The 20437-nt window shown below is 36.9% G+C and overlaps 2 protein-coding genes across 2 annotated transcripts in view; both read left to right on the forward strand.

The window, feature by feature from the left end:
• Window positions 1–20437, forward strand: part of LOC113240431 (CCR4-NOT transcription complex subunit 6) — a 252036-nt gene that overhangs the window by 51946 nt on the left and 179653 nt on the right. The window lies entirely within an intron of this gene.
• Window positions 7651–9678, forward strand: LOC113240432. Its single transcript, XM_026477730.1, has one exon. It carries the CDS (start codon window positions 7836–7838, stop codon window positions 9252–9254), a length of 1419 nt encoding a protein of 472 aa, XP_026333515.1. The 5' UTR covers window positions 7651–7835; the 3' UTR covers window positions 9255–9678.

Genomic DNA, 20437 nt, shown 5'->3' on the forward strand with positions numbered 1-20437 from the left:
AAACTATGACGAGAACGACTTCTAACTCTTTCCAAATTCGTTGCTTCAAACACAATCACCTTTTCCTTTTCTATTTTAGGTATTCAGTTTAAACACCAGTAGCACGACATGGCGCAACTTGTGCGAGGTCTCTATGCAAGAATAGCAGTATCTCGCGCTTTATATCGCTCTCGCGTAAGTCGCTCCTTATCGTGTTAGCCCTACAGGAGACATTCACTACATCCTTGTTAATTTATTTTGGTAACCTTAAACGATTTTATAATTTTGTTCGTGTTTCAAAGTCGATTTTAATTCTTTGCAAATGCCGCTAATCGTAGCTCTAAACGGGTCCGTGTAATAATTTACTGAAACAAGCCGAGTTCTGTAGTTAGTTACACAATAAATCTTGAGTTACACTGATTACTTTCTCGTCTGTTACTCCCAGATTTCCCCAATTCTCCAAAGATCAATTTTAGCGTTTGCCAATGTGTGTACCAGTTATCTGCTCTTACCAGCTAATGGCCGTACCAAGGTCGGCACTTTCTACACCCAGTAGCATGTAATCTTTTGCGATAATAATCGCTTTTCGAATTCGCTTTCCTGTGCAATGTCGAGAGCTTTTATTGGTTTACTTCGACAACGTGTGTAAAGGTACTTTGTTTCAAATTCCTATTTCAATTGTATATTTATTCCGAGATACTTGATTTTCACATAGTACACACTCATAGCTCCGCACTAGGGAAACCCTGCATCGGCGTGGGTGACATGGACAAAGAGACCCACAAATTTCACCCAAATTCCCGGGAGAATAAATGTAGGCTTACAAATATTTCTCCCATGCTAGGAATCGAACCCGGGAGCTCTACGCATACCATTAAGCTTGTCTCCCTACATCATTTTTCACTTCTATAAGGGCTATAAAATCGACAGCAATGGTTTAAAAAATGTAGTATTCTACTAACAATACAGCAATTACTCAATATTAAAGTTGTGATACTGTTTTTCAAGGCATTCCTTTGACTCAAATTGGGTATTATTATCAGTAATTCAGACATTATTTCGTGTAGTAATAACAATAGGTAAAACTAACTTTTAAGTGACCTTTTGATCGTCCTTGTTTCAAACGAATGAGGCTTGTCTATTAAATATGAGTCATTTGTCAACGTGACACTGTTCAACCTATTTAATTCCTGATTCAGAAGCGATTTTTTTGTTTTCATATAATTATGTTTTGAAATCTGGAGATTGCTTTAAGATTCGATTTCCCAGCGGTTAGCATTATTAGCTGAGATGTGAAGGTCTCGTGGTCCCACACCATAGACCGGTTTACGACACCTTCTTTACTAAATTGCTTCTTCTCTGGGGAGATCTATGTAGTCAAAATACAGGGAATTCTCAGGTTTGAAACCAAATAATCTGTGGTTGTCCGGCACATTATTAATTTTTATTAGTGAATAAATAATTAAGCATTAAAACTTCAAATGCACACACGATTACAAGATAAAGGCAGGAAAAACGATTCCACGTATAAGAAGGTCACAAAATTAACAAAACAGATTTATTGTTAAGCACTTTATATTCTTTTTCAAATTGTGGAAATTCTTTAATGATGGCATTTGAATACTCATCCCTATTTTCAGACCTAATAAGAGTGTATTTTCCTAATACATATAAAATAAAACCAAATAATATATTTCTTACATTCAATTTATTTATAATAATATATATTTTTTTAATAACATTTTATTCATTAATAAATTTAATTTAGTAAAAAATGACATTGTTATAATATATTGCAAAACCATGTGTAGCGTAAACTATTTTTTATTTTTATTTTATTTATTAGGTTCACCAACGTTGTGTACAATATTACTTATATTCGATATACATATATTATTTTATAATCTAATTGCCACAAACACTTAAAGGTAAACACAACATGCACTGACTAAAAGCTAACAATGTCTGATAAAAACTAAAAACTAACAGTGAAATGTTCTTTGGTAAATTAGAAATTAAGCATTTAAATTAATCATAACTTTTGTAAATATAGTGAAACACAGGGTGGTATGCATTTAGTAGCAGTAGACCTCCTCGTGAAAGAGTTCGTCCAGGGAACTACTGCCACATTACCTATTTCTACCGCCAAGCAGTTAGTAGTTAGTAGTTAGTTTTATAGAGCATTACTGCGTTCCGGTTTTGAAGGATAAGGGTGCTGGTGAAATTACAGGCATATGGGACTTGTCAATTTACGTCTCAGATTGACTGGCGCACTGGCAGTGTTCCTCAGATCCGTGCGATTTAAAGCTCTGAGTGGCATTGCAACTGTTATGGACAGGCGTGTAGCTTATCATCAGGCGCACGACTTGTTCGTCCCGGCACTTGATATTATAAAAAGTAATAACTATAATATTAGACATAATTTGGTTGATGACTACCATCTCAGTCAGCCGTGTCCATGGGACCTGTAAACGTTGGTTTGTTTGAAAAAAAATCAGATATTTAAAAAAAAAAGAATAGTTTCATTTAATATAAAACAAAATATAATTGCTTTCGTACAACAATTCTTGCGTTATGAAAGTTAATGGCCGAACCGCAGAATTGAAACTATGCTAAGAAGTACGACTACGGCTACCATAGAAAGCTTACTCATCGATAAGAAATTTAATATCATCTTTTATATTGCAATTTAAAATACATTGTCAGATGAGAAAATTCTGCCTTTTAGCACACGACTGCAGCGATGCAAATGCGCGATTGCATCGCTACACTTGGGGTTTATAGGTGATTGCATTAAAAGCTGCTAAAAATCACTATGTAGGTAACCACTCTTAGGGTCGTATTCTAGAACTCTATTCAATGCTCAAGTCAGGATTACAATTGAAACACACGCACTGGAAATACGACCGTAATGGCAGGGACTTGAATATGATTTCGAGTGCTTTAAACCATATTCAAATCCTGACTTGAGCATTGAGTAGAGTTCTGGAATACGACCCTTAGATTAACTGTCGTAATTAGAATAAGGTAAATTTATCAGAGCAACTCATTTTAGGTCCACTAATTACCGTAGCCATTTCGGTATTCTTAGCCAAATTATCGTAGCCATTGTTTTTTCTCGGATATATTAATATCCAATAACATTGAAATATTTAATATATATATATAGAATAACTTTAAGCTAAACGATTAATATGTCTAAATGGCATTACAATAAACAAAGTAGTTTTCGAGTTATTACGACACAAATATTTTATGCAAACGGTAATTAAATCTAATTACCGTAGCCGTGGATACGGTAATTGCAAAAAAGTATCCTGAAATATTATTTAATATTTAACGATAATATACTCTCCAATACTTAAATAATAAAATTGTAAATTACATTTTTTTACCCTTTTACAAAAAATAGATGAACGTCATGATAGTAAAAATACCATGACATTCAACAAAAATAAATAGGTACTTTAAGAGTTCTGTTAATGACTTATACTCGCGTAGAAATACACAAGGTAGACATGACGATCACTAGAGAATATGTTCGCTTTTGATAGCTGAGAGAGCTCTTACGTCACTCAGTTTCGACACTGTAGTTAATGCGGAGACGGGTCATATAGCATCACTAATATCATCATCAACCTATTCATTCGTGGCACTGCTGGGCATGTGTCTCCTCTTAGGCGAGGGTTTAGACCATATTATGCCACTGGCCCAATGCGAGTTGAGGACTTCTTCACACGTTTTCCGAGGATTGTGAACCTTGCAGGTTCATCATGTTTTCCTTCGCCGAAAAGCTCATGGTGAATTTCAAATTAAATGTAGCATCACTAATATAAACAATAATAATTAATATAAAACTAAATAGTAGAATAAAAACGTTTTAAAATACAATAGTGTTAAAATAGCAGTATTGTCCAATAATAAATTTTTAAAAACGTCTTTGAAAGTTTTATTTTATTTTATAATTTTATTGATATAATATACCTACAAAGTATAATTATATACAAGGTGTAATAAAATTACACCTGAAGTCGTCACATTAATACAAAAACCACTGGACCTTAGCAACTAATTTCACCTGAGAAGAATGATTTTTTCGGTTATATTTTTCGGTATCTAATGGAGCAATAAACATGTTTGACGTAACTCCACTTATGCCATTATTCCATGAGGGGTGCGATCTATGTAATCCTTGATTTTATAATAAGCTTTTTTTTATTTTAATTAGTACATTTTAAACATTTTTTCTGATAAATATTATACAATTTCTGTAATTTTATTATAAAAAAGTAAACAGTGCCCTACAAATGACGAGCTAACTTTGTCAGTATGAGCATAGGGCTCGCAGTTCATTACTGTTTCTAAGATTAAGGTTATGTTTATATCAGCACTGTTTTTCGGAAGTAATGCTATATTTCTAAGAACATATATTATATTTTCAAAATTTAAATTGACTGGGCAGAATCAATTTTAGTAATTATTTATCCTGTCATTCGAATGGCACATTAGTAACCTACTAACTCTGTCCAACCATTTATTTAACTTTTGACAGCTCGAATTCTAATCAATTAGTGATGTCCTAATGCGTTCTGATTCGATTTTTTATAACAATCGATTTTATTTATGAAGAAGTTTTAATCGTGAATGTGAGCGGGTTCATAAAAGAAGATATTGTCTGATTGGGTTCGTGATGTTGCGTTTGACAATTTGTGTGCTTAAGAATTCAATAATTAATGTTAAAGAGGATTCAAGTAATGATTTCGTTCATGTGGAGAAGAATCCGACGATTCATTATAATAAAAAATAAGAATTTATTATAATTATTTATAATTTATTTCATTTTAATTTATTAGATGAGTACCAAAATTTATCACCTTGAATAATCTTCATCACATAATCTGTAATCTCGATAAATATCGGAGCTAAAGAGCACGTCGCTTCACTAAAGTTAAAAAATAAAAGAGTCCAGGGAGTATTGCATTTTTTGCAAATAATAAAAATAATAACGCTCACAATCAACATAGCCCCGCACTAGGGAAACCCTGTGTCGCGGGTGCCATGGACACACACATAGACAACCACAAATTACACCCAAACTCACGAGAGAAATAAATATAGGCCATACAAGTATTTATCCCGGCCCGGGAATCGAACCTGGGACCTCTGCGTGGCAGTCCGGCATGGTAACCGTTCGGCCGCGGAGGCAGTTGGTTGGTTGGTTGGTTGGTGGCAGAGGCAAATGGTTGTATGTCAATAATTACGGAACTTCAAAAGTCAAAAGGTAAATAAATGGTTAGACGTAGTAAATTTTCGTATTCGAATAATCCGAATGATAACTCATTACTAATTAGTATTACTAATCCATAGATTCCATATAGCATTTCTGCCTAATCCTCTCTGATATATGGTAAATACCGTAAATGTGACAGAGACAGGGACATTTTGATATGGACATGATGAATGCCGAATGACGATGAAGTACTGCCACCTTACCTATTTCTGCCGCAAAGCAGTAATGTCAGCATTACTGTATTCTGGTTTTGAAGGGTATGGGTGCTGGTGAAATTATAGGCACATGGAACGTGTCAACTTGTCTCAGGGTGACGGGCGCAGTGGCAGTGCCCTCAGATCTTTGCAATTTAAAGCTCTGAGTGACACTTCAAATTATAATGGACAGGCGTGTGTATCTTACCATTATTATTTAAAAATAAGCTGTGAAATGATATGAAAATAACTATATAGATTTCATTATTCGTGTTGTTGTTGGAAAGGATTATTACATTTTGCTTTTTAATGCGACAACATTTGATATATTCCGAAATATTTTATCACTATATTTAAATAGCATTTGCTATAAGTCTCAAAAAAAACATTGAATTATTTGTCAGTTGAGATAAGAGGATCTAAAATTTTAAACTCAGTGTGTTGTTGGCTGTACGTGGGTATAAACAACGTTTATTGAGAAAGAGCCTTCATGACTCATCGGGTTTACTTTCACTTCATCGCCAACGCCAAGGACGAAGAAGAAAATCGAATACGAACACAAATACAATTTGTACAACAAATACTTATTGAAATCTTATGGAATGTTGTCAATATTGTATAAGGCGGTTGAAACAACCATTAGATTTTCCATATGGTTTCCAATAACAATTTTATAATTTTGGGCGTAGTAGAACGCGACTCAAGACATAAAACTAAAACTTGATCAAAGTTACAGTTATACAGTTTGTATTACATTACAGCTTTACTGGTATTGTCAACCCGCAAAACCTTCCTCTTAATTGCCTTTTTTATGCATACACTTTACATGCAAACTCCTCGTGAGTTAAATGTAGGCCATATAAATATTCCCCTCAGTCCGGGAATGGAACCCGGAATCTCAGCGTGGCAGACCTATGTAGTAACCGTTCGGCCACCGAGGCGGTCATCACTACTGTTTTAAAATATAACAAAGAATAATATTATTAAGAATATTAATAGGTGTAACAAAGAATTGTGTTTACTGAACACTCTCTTGGTAACATACACCTTTAGCAAAATAATAATTTGAAACATTGTGTTTAAAAAATGATCTTTCCATGCCGTCGCTATATGTCGTGTCCATTATTACGAATGAACGTAATATTTGTTGTGTTGCAAATAAATGCTTAATTTTCAACAAAACGGAAACAAAATTCCCATAGTTTGCAAATAATGGGTTTCTTTTTGTTGCAAAAATTTGCCAATTTTCTTGTAACGATCGCTAGCTTAAATATGGCGGCACCTTTATTTACATTCTTTATAATACACAAAAAAAAGTAAATATTATTGATACAGTTGGCCCAAATGTGTACATATGTAGTCTTCGTACATTTGTCCCTGTACATTGGCCCTGAACGACACATTCATTTGTATAATGTTAACCATATTAAACAAGCAAGCTGTTTTCAAAACAATTTACGACCCTACAAACATGTTTTATATCCCAACACGTTAGGATTTTATTAAAACGAAACGAGCCGTTTAGGGGCTTTATTTACTTTTACATTTCCTTATTGTGCGAGTGCTTTGACTCATGGTATTTGATATTAATGAACATTTTTATTGTTATAGGTAAGCGTGCTCGATGGTTTAACCGGCGACGAGGTGAAAGCGGTAAGTTATAGCTGCATAAAAATAATTACGTAACAAGAGAAATGTTCTGTCGCAGCCTCTACAAAACTTGAAGTTTGTATAACGCTTTATATAAAGTAAGTTATCAATTTAGTTAATTGTGAGCTCGGCAAGCCACTGTTCAAAATAGGTCAAGCTGGCGCATGAAATCTGACAAGTGCATATTCATTCTGAATAACTTTGTCGGTTAAAGACTAATTTACGTTCAAAATGTCTTTAAATCAGAAGAGTAGTTATTTTAATGACTTCTTTTTAATAATAAAACCAAATTATAAAATATTTCGTTGTAGTAAACATAGCGTAAAAATACTGGTACACTATTTACCCTAGTTCCTCATTGCTTTCGAGTTATTTTGGGCTTAGTCTAGTAAAGCAAACAAAGCGTGGAAAATACGAGTGACAGTAAATCATGTACACCGCGAAAGTAAACAACGGTGGGTTTAATTGTGAAACGATTAGGGCTGTAAAGCTTTCCGGTGCATCGACGCCGGCGATAAGTCGCGTGGCGGCACTCCCACTCGGCACTCGCGGCCGCGGCCCTCATTCACTCAGTCCTCTGCCGACTACTTCGGCGAACGCACGCGCCCGGTCCGCGCTGCAGATGTTAGTGTACGATTTCGACATCGACTCGCAACTCGGACTTTTACCGTGACAGTGAACACAACTTTTTCGAATATGGGTTAAACACCCCCCGAAACGCGATGAGTCCGGGCGAGCGCGCCGCCCTCGGGCGTCGCGATCCCGCTCGCCCCCAGTATCCTACCAGCGCACCGGGTTTCCCGCCGCCCTACTACCCGCCCTACGGTGTGCCGCACCCGAATGCGTGGCTTGGCGCGCCTCTCATATCCATGGCGGGACGTGCACCACCTTCTCGGAATACTCCAGTCTCCAAGTTGGCAATACACGCTCAGGGTGCTCCACTTATCATACAGAACAGACACGACAGACGAAAATACACCACCACACCGGAGCAGCGCAACCAACAGAGGCAACCAGCGCATGCGGAGCATACTACTAGAGATAAATGCGATACACCCGAAAGCAACAGGCTCCACAGTCAGCAGCAGCAAGCGCGTTCCACGCGAGGCGGACGTAATAACAACAACAACAACAACAACACGGATGCTGTTAGTGTCGCTAGTGACGAGAGTTCCGGCTCTAACAACTCTGAAACTATGTTGCCCAGAATTATAAAACCGCGAAAACGTCGTAAAAAGGATAGAAAGCCGAACAACTTAATACCACACGATTTGACTGCGGTTGGATTGGATCTCGTTGATGTGGAACATTGTGCAGTTTCGGGCATCGTGACGATGCCTCACGGAGTTTATAAGGAATCTTATTGCCGTGAGATGTCTTTACCATACCGACTAGACGTGAAAGTGCTGGAGTACCCTGAGCCTGTGCCCGAGACATACAGAGTTTCAGCGTTAGGTGAAGCGCTGGAAGGTACTAGATTTGGTTTATCTGAAGCAGCATCACCTGCAGAGTCGGCAGTGAGTTCCTGTCAGTGCCGGTATTGTGACCCTGTTGGACAAATTTGGGACGCGGATTCAATTGCCGATTTACTTGATGAGAATTCCTGTGGTGATTTTGCGCCTACCAAGTTGGAAGAATCGATGAAAGTTGTCGGACCGCTCGGCAGACGAGGTGCAGATACGACATTACGACGCAGTTGGAGTGATCCTTCGTCTCGAGTGCCCGACAGACGTGAAGTGACCAACACTGAAAATTATTCTGCACCAAATCTGTATTCCTTGTTTCCACCCTCACGACGCGCTAGCTCTCCTGAACCACGTTCGCCATTGGCTTTGGAAATATCCTCTGAAATCGTTACTTCGATGAACGGCCACCGTGACTTGGAAATCAAGTTGTTTTCGACCTCGCCCCCGGCTACGAACTCCGACCGCCGCTCCTTCTTCGCCGATAAAAGTGAAAGTGCCGTGAACAGATGTGCGAGTTTCGATCCAAAAGTGAACAGTGCTGTTATTAGTGACAGAAATGGTTTTAGTGCTGAAGGAAAACAGAGTGAGAATGTGTCAGAGTCGGGATGCTCACCCGCTACAGTGAGTGGGCCGCCATCGCGCAACATTTGTGATTTAGCCTTAGTTACTACTTGAGGCACTTGTGATCGAATTCCTCGTTAAATGCTGACTGGTGACATCATGCCACCAGTCCTAGGAGCTCTACGCTCGCCATTTGAGCTGGTCTCAAATTGTCACAGCGAGGCACGCACGGAGCGTCTCATCGCAACCCGTAAAAATTGAGATCTCCAAATCGGTTTCCTGTAGATTCTATAATTAATTTATTATTAACAATAGCATAGGAAGCTGACCGGGAACTTTATCTAGGTAAATGTCGAAGGATTCACCGATTCGCCCTTTAATATTATTTATTCAGAGTTCAGTAAAAGAGCACTAATACCATTTGTTTTACTTATTTGTAATTCGGATAGTTATGTAACTGATTTTATTTCATTTTTAAATCAATTTGATACTTGAATAAAATAATGTGCTATTCATACTGATTGGTCAAAGGATTCCACAATATATTTTTCTCATACCGTTGCAATCATCTTTCTATAGCAACTGACACCCTTCACGTAAGGTACGTAAATTACATTCGGAATATGGGGAAGCCGGCGGAGATTCGTACTTCCATAGAACCATACCACGGCGCGCAATTAGCGTTTCACACTACTGACACGGTTCTCGTGCCGCGACTACGCTATTGCGGTTTCCCGCGGTTTTCTCCGCGCGCACCGTTCCGGGTGGCGCCTCGTGCGCAAGCACCGGTTCCTAGCGCTAATGACTTTTTTCATTCCACTTTTGCCGACCCTTTCACAGACAACGTCTTTATCTTATACTTTTTGTCATTTAACGGAGACTACAAGTCGAAATTAAGTTAAAATGTAAAGAATGCATAATTTCCCTCCTTATCGGTAATTGTAATCAAAATATTAAACACAATTGGTCACGTCGAAAACACCCGATAGTATGTTAAGTTTGTACTGTTATTAGAAGCATCTAACCTGATATTTTTTTCATTTACACTTTTAATATTATTTCATATACCTTATGTTACGTACGTTCCATTTCATGCTTTCCATAACATCGAAAGGTTCATATAACTTGTCAATCCATTGCAACTTCATAAAAGCAAACGCAATAAGACTGCTTCATTAACGTTAGTGGCATCTCATTTTACAAGCTTCATTCCAGTTGGTTTCGTTTTATGAAACGTATCATTAAATTCTTTATCATATTTACGAGGATCAAAATCATCATCATCGTCATCGTCCATTAAAAGCGCATTATCATTACATGTCCTTTTTATCACCTTGTTCTTCACCATTCCATCATTTCATCTCATAGTTTTAAACCCGGTAAATCCAAAGTTTGCTCACTGCTTACACCTTTCCGCCTTATCGCTTCATAACAAGTCTGTTTCCATAGCTACTACAACAATTCCATTAGAAATGTTATCTATGTTTGCTACGTGCATTCTCAGGTCATTCACATTGTTGTGTACGTATATTGATCTTTTATGTTCTTGCTATGAATTAGAATGTTATCAGTTTCCTGCTCTGCTACAAAACGTCTTAACATTTTAATAAAAATGACTGCTCAACCGTCTGGAAAAATTGTTGAGTGATTAAGTATAATTGAATGGTATGTTTCTTTTTATAGATTTACACCTTATCGCTGTATCGTGATTGACTGATGCGGAATTGTGCAATGTTACTTTTGGTGTTTAAGTCTCTGACAAACGACTAATAAATTTTATAAACGGCGAATCCAAAATCGTGTGACAGTCCGCATTCGCAGGACATTCCGTTCGGCGTAGGCGATCCCAGATAAAGTTCCTTAATGTAGATAATGTGAATATGACTAAGTTATCCATGGACTGTACATTCTGTTGTACACCATTATCGTTGGGTTTTACACTCCATGGGCTGTTCTTTTATTTTTATGTTTGCCTATATAGCTGAACGCGTGCGTGGGACGACGTGATAAATCGGTACTTGCTTTTTTGTTCTCTGTGACAGGTCCGGCGTAGACGAGAAGTTATTACGGCCTTATCTGCTTTGAATTCCGTCTGTAACACGTATTAGAGGGACTCTGTCAATTGGGTTATTTATTTATTACATTATCTCGACTCTAAATGATCTGTAGCGATGAAAAGATCCTCTCTTCACGCAATATATATTTTACCTAAAAGGAAGAGAGTAGCTCTTTTATTACATTGATTATTTTGTAGTATGGCGGCGCACTTAAACAGCCGAATTTCATTTTATTACATCGAAGGGATCGCTGAGAAGAGTAGGGAAATATATGTAAATTGAATTTTGAATTAATAATGGGTTTCGGCCACGCCGGGCCTGTGCTTGTGTTGGGATTTGTAAAGGGCGTGGCGGCTTTCGTGGTTGTAAGACTCAACGATACACACTCTATACTATAAACGAATAGGCTATGTCTAATACTGAGTGAATGCATTTTATACATAAAAATAGGTTATAATATTTGTTTGTGTATGTCGTGAGACATGAGTTACACGCTCGCACAATATTTTTGTACAATAAATACCATGTCCTGATATAATGGTGTTGTTTTATTTGCATGTGACATTGTTGAATCACATTTGATTTTTAATACCAAGACTAGATCCGTTCAAAAACTGTTAGATATATAATTATAGTGACGATGTGTACCGCGTTTACGTAAGCAAAAGGGGTGTTTAGACGTTACGTTACGCAACTACGAGTCTAGATTGCTCGGTATATTTTATGAGTGATCACAATACAATAGTACTGTATATATTATGGCCTTTGAAATGTATTTTCGAATGATAGATTTTTTCTTCTAAATTTAGTTATTTAACTACGGAACTAAAACTAAAGTGTCAAGTTTTAAATTTTTGTCCATAGTGTAAAATGATATCCAATTCAAATACGACAGAAATGGGAATAGCATATTTTTTAAATTTTTTTAAATTTATATTAAGTGACGGGACGAAGAATTCGTGCGGCCTGGTGGTAAGCGACACGCCTGTCCATAGCAGTTGCAGTACCAGTCTACACATCGCAAATATCTGAAGGCACTACCATTGCGCCCGCCACCCTGAGACATACGTTGACAAGTCCCGTGTGCCTGTAATATCGCCAGCACCCTTACCCTTCAAAACCGGAATGCATTAATGCTTACATTACTGTTTGGCGGTAGATAAGTAAGGTGGCAATACTTCCCTGGACAAACTCTTTCACAAGGAACTTATTGCGTTAAGTAACGGCCTTTTGACTTTGTGAGCTAGTTTTTTTTTTACCGCAAGGTCCTGAAGTATCAGGGTTCCCTGTTACAGGTTCCGCTCTCTCACAATGGCCTGACACTTGTTATTGTCAAATGCCATTGTGAATTGGAAATAAATGGTTATTATTATTATTAAAGAAATCAAATTATAGAACTCGTAAATGCGAGTTTTATGTCTTACCATTTGCAATTTTATTACTATGCGTCACTAAAACGTATTGTCACTTTCATTTGTCTCTCATACCACACATGGCTGAGCCGCTTCGTCTCGCTCCATATTGCCGAATCTAAAGACGCTTTTAATGGCACTCCGACCGCATTCTACTAAGAATTATTACGTTTCGACATTATTGAAATACAGTCGGACGCTCGGTTTTACACCTCAAGATTTAAATTTAACTCTATTTATTATAATAGTCCAAAGTGTAATGCTGAGTATTGTTGACTGTACGTTACGTAGAGTTATACATTGGGCAGGAAAATAGTAGAACGTAAAATTTGTTCTCTATTTCATCAAATTATAAATATAATTTAATTAATTTTTAGACTGAAATTATAACCGCACCAATTGCCTGGAGAAAGTAGGGAATTTCCTGTACTATGAGTACCAGAGCAGGAATTCACTTCACGGCTCTACCTAGAACAGAAACAATTTTGAAAGTTAATTACCAAAATTGATCTTACCGGATAGCTAACCCGTTACCTTCCCATCCGACGCCCACAGTGGAAACGGTAGGGCCGTTGAGGTCCTCAATAAATTTAAAAACTGCGAATTAGTTGATTTAGATGTAATTAACATAACCCATAACAGGCTTTTGAAGTGTAAAAACTATTTTGTATGAAACTTTTTTATTTGTATATGTTTAAATCTTTCTATTCAAAGTCTAAATTTAAATGGTATTTCTTTTTTGGCGCTTTTATATGTCATAGTCTTGGCTATATCGGCATGCGTTGCAATGCCAATCAAAACGTGTGAAATCACCAACCCGCATTGGCACTAGTGAACTGTGCCACTCAGTGAACTATGAACTTCCATTCATTCGAGAAGGTTTGTGCCTGGCAATGGGATCTAATACTTCAGAAACTTTTGCGGTCGTGGTCATAACAACTCACGAAAGGGTTATAGGAATCGGATGAATAATAATGGATTGCATACGGGACAAAAATAAAATTCGTTTAATAAATATATGGATTTTGTTATTCTCTTACAGTACTGCCTCGCGGTATTTTCTTACTTTTGAACATATTTAACCTTGTGAAATAAGCTCTGGTCTTACTTAGTCATCGTTCGCACAGGTACACATTCTTACAGTCCGCTACGGTGTTATTTAACCTGGATTTAAAAATAACCTTGGCAATGTAAAAGTGCTATAGCCAGCTTCGCCAGAACATTATTTTGGTAAATGTTTTCTACTCCAATTTCTTCTCGTCCCATTGTTGTAAAATTGATAATACAGTTGGGACATTACGACGTTTCTCGTTACATACGCGGAGCAGTAATATCCGTATATAGTCGCATTAGAGGCTTTGACAACTCAGCGTAAAAAAACGAACGTCGTCTGTCTTGCGCCTTAATTACTTTACGTATGACCGAGCTTTTTTTCCTTTTCGTTACCCGGAAATCAACTATTAGGTATATAAAATTATAATGCTTAATTAGTTTAGAAGTGTTTCAAAAATTATTAGTCGATTACAAAAAGGTCTAAAGTTGAACTTACTTACATAGACATACCACAAAATAAATGAAACGCGTGAACGTTATCTGAACGTGAACGAGTGAAAGGATGCATCAATCGAGGTGCCCTATCTTCCGAATTCCAAATTTCTTTACTAATTACACTGTGAACACGTTTCTCCGACACAAAAATAAAAAAGTAAAAATTCTTTCATAATGAAGTACCACCATCGGCGCATTGAAAGACCTGTTGGTAGCTGAAAACTCAAAAACATGTTTTGTAAACACAATGTGCCGCTTATGTAACTGGCAAAGGCGACTCTCCATTGTTGCCGAACAGCTGTCGGTTGGTTACGCGTCTACCATTGTGCTCTTATTTACCACAAACGCCTGGTACAAGGCGCTGACGATTAGCGATGTGTCTGATGTAATTGGACTTATGAAGTTTGTTCTTGAATTAGTACAAATTTAAATAACAAATCGTATCCCGCACTAGATAAACCCTGTATCGCGGCTGCCATGGACACATACATAGACAACCACAAATTGCACTTTAACTCACGAGAGAAATAAATGTAGAGACTGAAACCCCTGCTGGACATGGCCACTCCCAATGCGCGTCATTTTGTCCGGTCCTTGCCTCGTTGCATCCATCTGCTGCCACCTATCTGTTCTGACTTACGGAGCTGAGACGTGGGCACGATAATATACGGTTAGTTCATCAGTTGGAAGTCGTTTAGGGAGCTATGGAACGAGCTATGCTTGGGAGTTTCTTTGAAGGACAAGGTAGGGAACGAAGTTATCAGACAGAGAACTAAGGTCGTTGACATAGCTGGTAGAACAAGCTGAAGTGGCAGTGGGCTGGCCATATATATCGAAGAACTGATAACTGATGGGGGAAGCGAGTTCTTGAGTGGAGATCACGCCTCGGCAAACGTAGTGTAGGACGCCCTTTGGCCAGATAGACTGAAGATTTGCGAAGAGCTGCTGGCTGTAGGTAGATGTTCGGCAACAGAGGCAGTTTATTTAGATGCTAAGTGATAGTGATGATAGCCTAGTAGAAGAACTATTTCTTGCTATGACTATAATTTCTGAATGTTTATTAGTAACACCTCTCGCTAACGATTAGGGAAAGCATCGTAATGTGACCTGCATATCGAGAAAGGTTCACAACCCTTATGTGAGGGATAATTGTCTAAATACTTTCCTTATTATACTTTTCCAGTAATAATAGCAATAATGTGCCAAACAACCATACCAGTTACCTGGTTTCAAACTAAAGTCCTTTAACTATGCCAGAGCAAAATTACCACGTAGAACATTTACACCTAATTTAGAAAGTTCATTCCTCGTATTGATCCTACCAGAAATCGTTCCCAGGACCTCCTCATCCAGGGCCCCAATGCTGCTAATTTTCTTGAAACCATTGGTCATTGTAATTCCATTAAAAGTCCACGGAGATTATATTGCAATTATGATAAATTTGTTATTCTGATAAAATTAGTAGCAATGGCAGTAGAGTCTCAATAGAATGTCACCGGAATGGTAATGATGGTATTCATTCCTTCAATCACCATAAAAAGAAATAACCTTGCCTTACTAAAACTACAATGGAAATGACTATATAATTTGATTTATAATTAAACAGCAATTGAATATTCAGATTAAATATATATTATGATACTAGTACACTACGCCACAGACGTGGCATTGAAAAGGAGAATACTAAAAAATTGCAAAGGCAATTGAATAGTATCTCGATAACTACCCACTGACAAGCCACTAATCTTAACTTTTAGCAGAATACCAAACGTACAAAATCCTGCCATTGACATTCTATCGACACACACTTATATGATTTAAAATTAGCAGACTTGAGCACTTAAATTGCAAACCGTTAAGCCCCCGAGGATGATGAGACATTAAACGATTTAGACATTAGACTTTGATTTGATTAAACATAAAAAATAACTAAAATGGAAAATTATACCCACGCACAATCACAACCAATCAACCAATTATATTGCAACAATTCGCACCTCCATCACTTTACACTACAGTGCTAGTATCTGGGTAACGAAATTTTAGAGGCATTGTTCAAATCTCCCACACTCAATTTCTAAGAGCTCTTTTTATTGTTTAATTGGTTTTAAACTATTACCCAGTTTATTTGAGTGAAAGTCTTTTTACTGTTGACTAAAAAATAAACTATAAAATACTAACTAAGTTGTCTACCGGTTTTCTAGCCAGTGGGAGAACGTTTGCTTTTCAGTTGAGAGGTTGGCGGTTCGAATCTCTGTGACGGTTTGTATAGTCAAGAGCATATCGCTTTGGATTTTCAGACACCGTTCTTATCGCAAGCGTCATAGAGTTGAATGTTAATCTAACGCGTGAACTTGACGAGCCCTTAACCTTGTTCCGATGACGTTATAATTTACTCACATTTGAGTGGCAGGAGGTATTGCCACAATTTTGAGTGGCAATACCTCCTGATAAAAGATTAGGAAAAGTCGAAATGAAACCTGCATGTCGTAGAAAGTGAATAACCTTTAGAAAACATGTGAAGCAGACCAGAAGCACAAACCAGAGAAGCCTCGTACCCAGCAATGGGATGTATAGTGGGTTAATGTGATGATGTTGCTGCTTTGGAAAAAGAAGTCTTCAATGAAATGTATATGGTATTACTTAATTTCTCCTTTGCGAAAATATGAGAGCTAAACAACACTGAGAAAGGGATCCCTTGTATGTTTCAAATGCATTGTCAGCCGTAGGACATAAGATCGTAAGGCCGGAATTTTTCAATCCGGAATTAGTGCGCTTTGCGATTGTAATATTTCGACTGGTCGCTACCAACCCAGGTAGGTTCTGTTTAGATAACTGAAACTAAATTGATTAATGCTAATGTTAATCTAGCAAATCTTAAGGACTGTTTAGCTTTAAAAGGAGATTCACAGTATACATTGTACAGAAAGTGTAGATAAACAAATATAATTGCTTTTATATTAGATGTGGAAACGCCAAAGTTGGTACATAAAGGAAATACTAAACACATAGTAACAGTTATTTAAAATAGACCTTGACTCCAATGACGTAGGCAGAGATTGATCAAGCAACCTAAAGTGACGCTCCAGTGAATATTATGATTGCTAACTGTATCCGCTCTTGAACTGATCAACTTCCGTCCGAGGATTTTGGTACAATGTGACAAATTAGAACCTTAGGTAATTTTGGCATACCAATTCGTGTCCCTTTCTGCTGTAATAAATATATTATACTTTCATATTAAATTTTTACCTGTTTTATATTAGTTAGTATTATTTACCTGTCTATCTACGGGGCACATGTTACAGTATTGCTTATTAAATCCCACCTCTACATATTAACGCATTATTCTCATCTACAGAAGATTACGTGTAATTACACTGTGCTTGAGATCATAGTGACAAAGAAAGATTGAATATTTATTTCTGGTATTTTGCTGCTACTGCCAATGACTCGTGAAATGATAAAACATTTCTTATTGTAGTGAACGTTTAATATTAGGATCATATCGAATCTGATATTAATTTATCGCATGGTGAAGAAATCGGTCGTCCTAATTCAAGGCACCGCTGACATCAAACTTAATATTAGTTATTGCTCAAAATAAATTTATCAGACACTTATTTCAAATTGTGCTGTGACTTGCAAAATTCTTGTAACTTGCACCGCCATCTAGCTGAAAACGAAAGTATTTGCCGAGCATATAAATCCATGTACACGTTATGCTCACAAGGACATCCTTGGCCAATGTCAAGTGACGCATGTTTGTAATTTTTATTGCAACTTCATCAAACTGCGCAACTTCCGAACTAACCGCTATACATACACCATACTCTCTATTATTAACTTTATTACCTTGTTTGTGTAACTCGTACACTATTCTTGAACGTTTCTAATGATAAATTGCGTATCAGACCTTCGAAGTTTGCGCCCACTTTGGAGGTGGCATACTTCCCTGTCCCGATTTTTCTTGTATTTGCTTTTTTACTGTGAAGAGTACTCAAGGGCTGTGTACCTTATTTGAATACCTTTAATATTCCAGACTCAAATGACTTTTATTAAATTTTAACTGCATGTTAGTTACCATTAGCCATTCAATTATATGTAGCATTGTTACGGAGCCCTCTTCCTATAAGTACGAAAGTATTCCGTCACATGTCTCTTAATAGTTCGTCTGACTCTACGGGACAAACTCATTTAAATTAAATTTTTAGTAGAGCAATTTTGAAACACTAATTTTCAAATTGACGTACAAAACTTGAAGTATTCTTCATATTATTTTACAAACAGTGTCAGGTCATCTTTAATGTCTTTTGTGTTAATATTTATAATGAGTTTTACTCTAAAATTCTAATTCTTAAAGCACAAAACGCCCACAATTATTCAAGGCACGTTAATGTCAGTTATGCATTTTGATACAACATTTTTCCGTGAAACTTTATGTCGGTTTTATTGCGAAGTCACTCGCTATTCGTTGTTAAAATTCTGACATTATGGGGGCTTATGGCATTAAAATGTCTTGACTTTTTACGTTTGAAAGGTGACATTACGCTTTAACTTTATGCTAGGGAATAAAGAAATACGCGATAGAAAAGAACGTTCACTTTTTGAGGAATGTTGGCGCAATAAAAATGAATCAGAATATTATAACAAATCAATGTGAATATTTCACCGGCCCGCCTGGTGTTTCAACATTGCTTACATTACATGGAATTTGATGGCATCTATTTTTGTTATAAAATATCCACTTCATCATGTTGACATTAATATTACATAAGTTTGTCTAATTTTATCATGTTTTTGACAAATACATGTGTTGTAGTTATTTGTGCAAAATTTACTTTGCATATCTAAAGAAATAGTAAAGTATGACGTTTTCCTTCAACATGCTACAGTCCAAGACATTTATGTCTCTCAGTAGTCATAAAACCTGGCTACAAAAGTCCAGGGGTAATAACCATTGTCGTCGCACGTGGCTACGCGACCTTGCGGATAACCGCAAGTATTGTTGTTGCGCGATATATTTAGATGTACAGTATGTAACTGATGACTTTTACTGTAGCCCTTTAAAATGGTCGCGTTTTAAGAGCTTTTCTTCTTTTTTGTCTTCATCTTCAGTTACTGTTTCATGACACTTTATCATATGTTTAACCCGTCATAAATTGTTCACCGTTATGCTAGCCACTTGTCTTCTAAAATTAAGTATAAGAATCTCTTCTAAATTTAAGCAGAATAATTTCTTTCGTCATGACACCAAAATCTGCCCATTGCAGATTTCAGGATTTAACAAGCCTTAAAAAAATTGGAAACAGTCCGATGAAAAAGAGTACTTGTTCTAGAACACATTTGGTGACTACAATATTTCGAAAAACATTAGAAGTATTTAGAACAATTGACATAAAAATAAAAGTCTTAAAAATAAGGCGCACGTGTCTCGCGACCTTGCCGGCAAGTATTGTTAAGAGTACACCATGAATATTTGCGTAACAGCCGTGAAAATAAAGATCTATAGTTATTTGTTAACGCGAGGAATGATATTATAGTAGCTTGTGGGGGTTGTCTGCAAACCGTGCTAGACTTATTTGTGGTAGTCTTTTGTAAATGATTATTTCCTTGAAAATTTTCAATTCAGCGGTGTTTTTGAATTAATGACGACATTGTAAGCGTGGAAGAGAGACTGCAAATCAGTGTATACAATGTTGTCCGAAAAGCAGATTGTGGTTAATACTAAGTATTAATGTAGCTCTAAAATAAACACGCTACTTGTCACTTGAAATATTTACATTCCAATATAGCCATACATGTTTCGCAAACAAAATGAGCGCCTTGTTTGTATTTGTACAAGTGCCTAGTTTCTTACAGGTGTATTTAATTTTATCCTAAAATGTCATCTAACTTGCCTATCAAGCTAGTCAGGATTAGATTCTTCGCCTCGGCAGAAGGTGGGGTAGAAAGCCGGCTGGCTTCCGCTCGGAAGTTTCACCGGCCTTTCACTCGCAGAGATATAACGCCTAAGCGAATAAATACTAAACGACCAACGAGATTAGATCTGCGCACTTGATTTTCCTGTATGTAGTAACTGAGTATTTTCTTATGTGGACCAAGAAGTCAGATGACATGAAAGTTTCGAATCACTTAATTCAAGGATGCAGACTAGGTTAAAGAGTTGATTAATGCGTGAATTTTGATAAAAGGAGCAAGAAGCCACAAGTAATTTGGATAAACTGTACAAACTCGCATCTATTAATCATTTATAATGAGTTGAACGGTGGCCTACCAA

Source organism: Hyposmocoma kahamanoa, unplaced genomic scaffold (assembly GCF_003589595.1).
Source record: "Hyposmocoma kahamanoa isolate Upper Pololo Valley unplaced genomic scaffold, ASM358959v1 138, whole genome shotgun sequence".
In the NCBI taxonomy this organism is placed as follows: domain Eukaryota; kingdom Metazoa; phylum Arthropoda; class Insecta; order Lepidoptera; family Cosmopterigidae; genus Hyposmocoma; species Hyposmocoma kahamanoa.

Coding starts and splice junctions, on each gene's coding strand:
- LOC113240432 (XM_026477730.1), top strand. CDS start 7,836: ATGAGTCCGGGCGAGCGCGCCGCCCTCGGGCGTCGCGATCCCGCTCGC.